Source organism: Apis dorsata, unplaced genomic scaffold (assembly GCF_000469605.1).
Source record: "Apis dorsata unplaced genomic scaffold, Apis dorsata 1.3 scaffold_83, whole genome shotgun sequence".
Lineage (NCBI taxonomy): Eukaryota > Metazoa > Arthropoda > Insecta > Hymenoptera > Apidae > Apis > Apis dorsata.
In genome coordinates, this window is record NW_006263381.1 from 629,553 (window position 1) to 633,233 (window position 3,681).

At 32.5% G+C, this 3,681-nt stretch overlaps 1 protein-coding gene across 1 annotated transcript in view; it reads left to right on the plus strand.

Annotated features, from left to right (window-relative positions):
• Positions 1-3,681, plus strand: part of LOC102671839 (BAI1-associated protein 3) — a 59,888-nt gene that overhangs the window by 46,522 nt on the left and 9,685 nt on the right. The window contains exons 11-16 of the mRNA XM_031508378.1: positions 210-413; positions 964-1,122; positions 1,223-1,392; positions 2,157-2,264; positions 2,344-2,493; positions 2,948-2,999. Coding sequence (XP_031364238.1) covers positions 210-413; positions 964-1,122; positions 1,223-1,392; positions 2,157-2,264; positions 2,344-2,493; positions 2,948-2,999 — 843 coding nt within the window. The remainder of the gene's footprint in view (positions 1-209; positions 414-963; positions 1,123-1,222; positions 1,393-2,156; positions 2,265-2,343; positions 2,494-2,947; positions 3,000-3,681) is intronic.

The following is a 3,681-nucleotide window of genomic DNA, read 5'->3' on the forward strand; positions in this document are numbered from 1 at the left end:
TAGTCGATGAAATTTTAATAAAGACGTATTTAATGTCACTTTATCGCAACTTTATCGATTGAAGCAATTTTATTGTGCGTTAATTTTAAAGTTGCGGTTTCATTTTTCTTTTTTCTTATTTTTTTTTTTTTTTTATGCTTCAATGCAAGGTAAACAAGACAGAGAAAGAGAGAGAGAGAGAGAAAGAGAGGGGATCTTTTGGTTGACAGGATATTCCAAGCACCGGATTGGATCGATGGTACAAATTAGAAGCCAGAACGCAACGAAGCACTATTCAAGGTAGAATTAGATTAAAACTGTGGTTATCGACAAGGGAGGACAGAGGGACGTCCGAGGAAGATAATTGGGGCGAGCTCAGACAACAGGAGAGACTTTATACCGTCTTTCTCAATCACGAGATGAACAAACAAGGGGTACGCTACTCTGGAAATATTTTATGTAAACGTACGCGTGCAAACAAATTTTTAAATGAAGATCAACACGGATAAATCCATTCAATTTTTCGTTTTTTTTATGCCATCATCTTCGTTATGATTTCCCCCTCCCTTTCGAACAATTTCTTTAATTTCTCAACATTTTTTCAACAAAGTGGAAACGAGAATTTCCATAATTTTTATAAAATGCGTAACAAAAACAAGGTCGTTATATATAAAATGTGCAAAAGTAAAAAAATAAATTAAACGGATATTAACAGTTTTATTGTTCAACTTATATACAGTTTGTAAAAGTAAAAAGTGGAATATTTTTTTTTTTTTTAATATACCCAAAAGGATTAAATTTTTTCAATTAAGAGAGAAGAAACTCTACGTATTTCTTTTTTAATTTTATTTTATTTTAATGACGATTAATATATATTTTAATTAATATTAAACGCGGTAATTCAAATTAAATTCCCTTTTCTTTTTCTTTAATGCAATCTATCTTTATTTCGCGTAACGATGCGCTTCTTGTCGCGTCATTTAGGAAGATTTCACTGGAGAATTGCCACAAACGGCACTAACGATTCTTCATCAACACGCCGTCCAAGGTGATGTCACGGAACTGCAACAAGCGTTAGTCAGATGGGTGGCGACGTCCAGGCAATCAGCGTGCGACCCGAAGACACTTCATCGTCTTCTTCAGGTTTCAACTTCTTCGTGAATTCCTCTTATTCTTGTTTCGCGATCGATCTTCCTATCCCCCTCCCCTCCGCTCGATAAGTATAAGTATATCTCGTTTCCAGGAATTGGACAACGTGTGGCACACGGACACTCTGTCCCGAGACGAGGAGCAGTGTCTCGCGGATTCTTTCAACGAATTCCTCGAGGTCACGTTGAAGAAAGTTCGACAGCATCGAGTGCTCTTCCCCCCATTGCATCGACCTTCGATCTCCAAGTTGGATTACCTCCTCAGGTACGTTACGTCTCTCTGACGTAAGAAAAGAGGCAGAATTCACCCAATGTTTTCTTACAGAGATATTATATATAATTTCAAATTTTGAAAAATTTGGAAAATCTCAATCAAAATTCTTTCAGAAATTTTTCACTTGAGAAGATAATAAAGAGCCGTGCCCTTTGCAATGGCTTTTGAAAGTTGAATTAGCTTTCGAAACGCGAGACTTTTAAACTTGCAAAACAAAAATTCGTCGAATGATGAATTTCAAGATGTGTCATAATTTATTTTTTTTTTTTCATATTAATAGTAATAGTGGGGGAAAAAGATGAAAAGCGATCGTCGAGGAGGTGAACGAGAGAAAAGAACGAATATAGAATAGGAATTGTGGAATCCAGAGTTCGTTTCAAATATCTCAGGAACGAATAATCGTATCGAGATGAAAGCACTTTAAAAGACAAGATTTTCTGTTACACGCAATATCAATAATGATGAGAGGAATTCTCAGTGAGATTGAAGAAATAATGATTTCTTTTGTTTATTTAGATGTTGCTGAAAATAAAAAAGAGAATTTAAAAAGTAGTACAAAATTCAAATACCTGGATAAAAAATTAAGAAAAGAGACTGTTTATCTTTCTTCTTAAAGACAAAAATGTAGTGCAAAATTCTTTGAATCTTTGTTAAATAAATAATTGAAAGTAAATTATTAACCGCTTATCAAGGATTAATAAATAATAATTCAAAATATTTTTTATAAACATATTTTTTTTATTTATTATTTGCAGATGTTTAGGTCTGTTATCTAACATGAAAGCTTTCCGAGCGTGTTGCCCGTTCAACAAGGAAATTCGAGGAGAAATAATAACCGCCCTAAGAAAGGGAACCCTCGAATGGTCAGTGGTCGATCAAACTTTTTCCATTTCATTTCCATCCCCCCTTCGACCGATATATATTTATACAAAGGATGTTCAGGTACGAGGACACGAGGCAGCAAACAATGTGTTACGACAAGGAACCCGATCAGGATGCAGATAAAGTCCTGCAGGACTTCACCAACTTGGTAACCGCTTTACTGGTGGACCTGGAACAAGGACTCACTTATTATAACAGCCTCTTTGAAAGGTAAACCTTTGAAAATTTCCCCAACTCTGAGAAATTGGAATCTAAAGTTTACGAAACTTCGTCTCGTTTGCCAAACCAAACTGTGAAACGGTTCTTCGTAAATTTGAGTTTTGACCAAAGTGGAGGAGAGGAGACGATTAAGTAAAATGTTTTCGTTCTTAATTTTTTTTTTTTTTTTGTGCATCTTTTCAATTATTGAGAAAATTTTGAAAGTTTGTCGAGTTTTGATTTAACTTAATGATTTTATCGTGGAATATTTAACGAGATAAAATTGTTTGATATTGAAAAATTAAATTCATTTGATCAATTAATTATATATTGAATTACAATTTTTTAATTTCTTTTATCCTTTCGTGAAACATTGAAATTTTAATTTATATATAAATACCGTTTGTCACCAGGAAAATATCATATATGTTAATTTACAAACAATAGATAAAATCTTGTGTTCCAGCACGAATGGCGTGCCATATTTCTCGGCGGTGTATAAACAATTGGACAAACTGGTAAGCAATCCAAACGTGAAAAAGTGAACGATCATCTTTGACAATTTAAAAGACGAACGAGAAAAAAAAAATACATATATGTATTTATATACATATACTATATGAAATATTTTCACTTGATAGATCGCGACGATGCAGAATCAAAGCACACAATCATTATGACACACGACTATATATTTTATTTTACTGTTTCGTGAAGCTGGATGTGCTATGTTTGGCTTTATGCTTTAATCAAGACGTCGATCGTGTTTTTTATCAAATCATCGATGAAAATCAAAGATTTCAAAAAAAAAAAAAAAGACAAATTTGATTGTTCCATTAAAAAAAAAAAGACAAACAAACAAATCTTTATTAACAATTCTCCGTGAAGAAAAAAATAATTACATTAAATTGATAATTAAAATTATCGAAAATCATGATGTGAAGACACTTTTTTCAAGAATATAATAAGAATGAAAATCGATTATTAATCGTCTTACAATTCGATATCGAAATTTCTGTGAATTCGGTCGACGTCCTTGCATCGAAATAAATACAGAAACATTTTACTCTTTATATATAGGGTGTTCCAGTGAATAATTAACGAATAAGATTTTTCGATACGAATAAATTTAAACGGTTTTATTACGGAAGAATCTTCGAAAATTCGCAAATAACGAAAAGAAATATATATATATATATA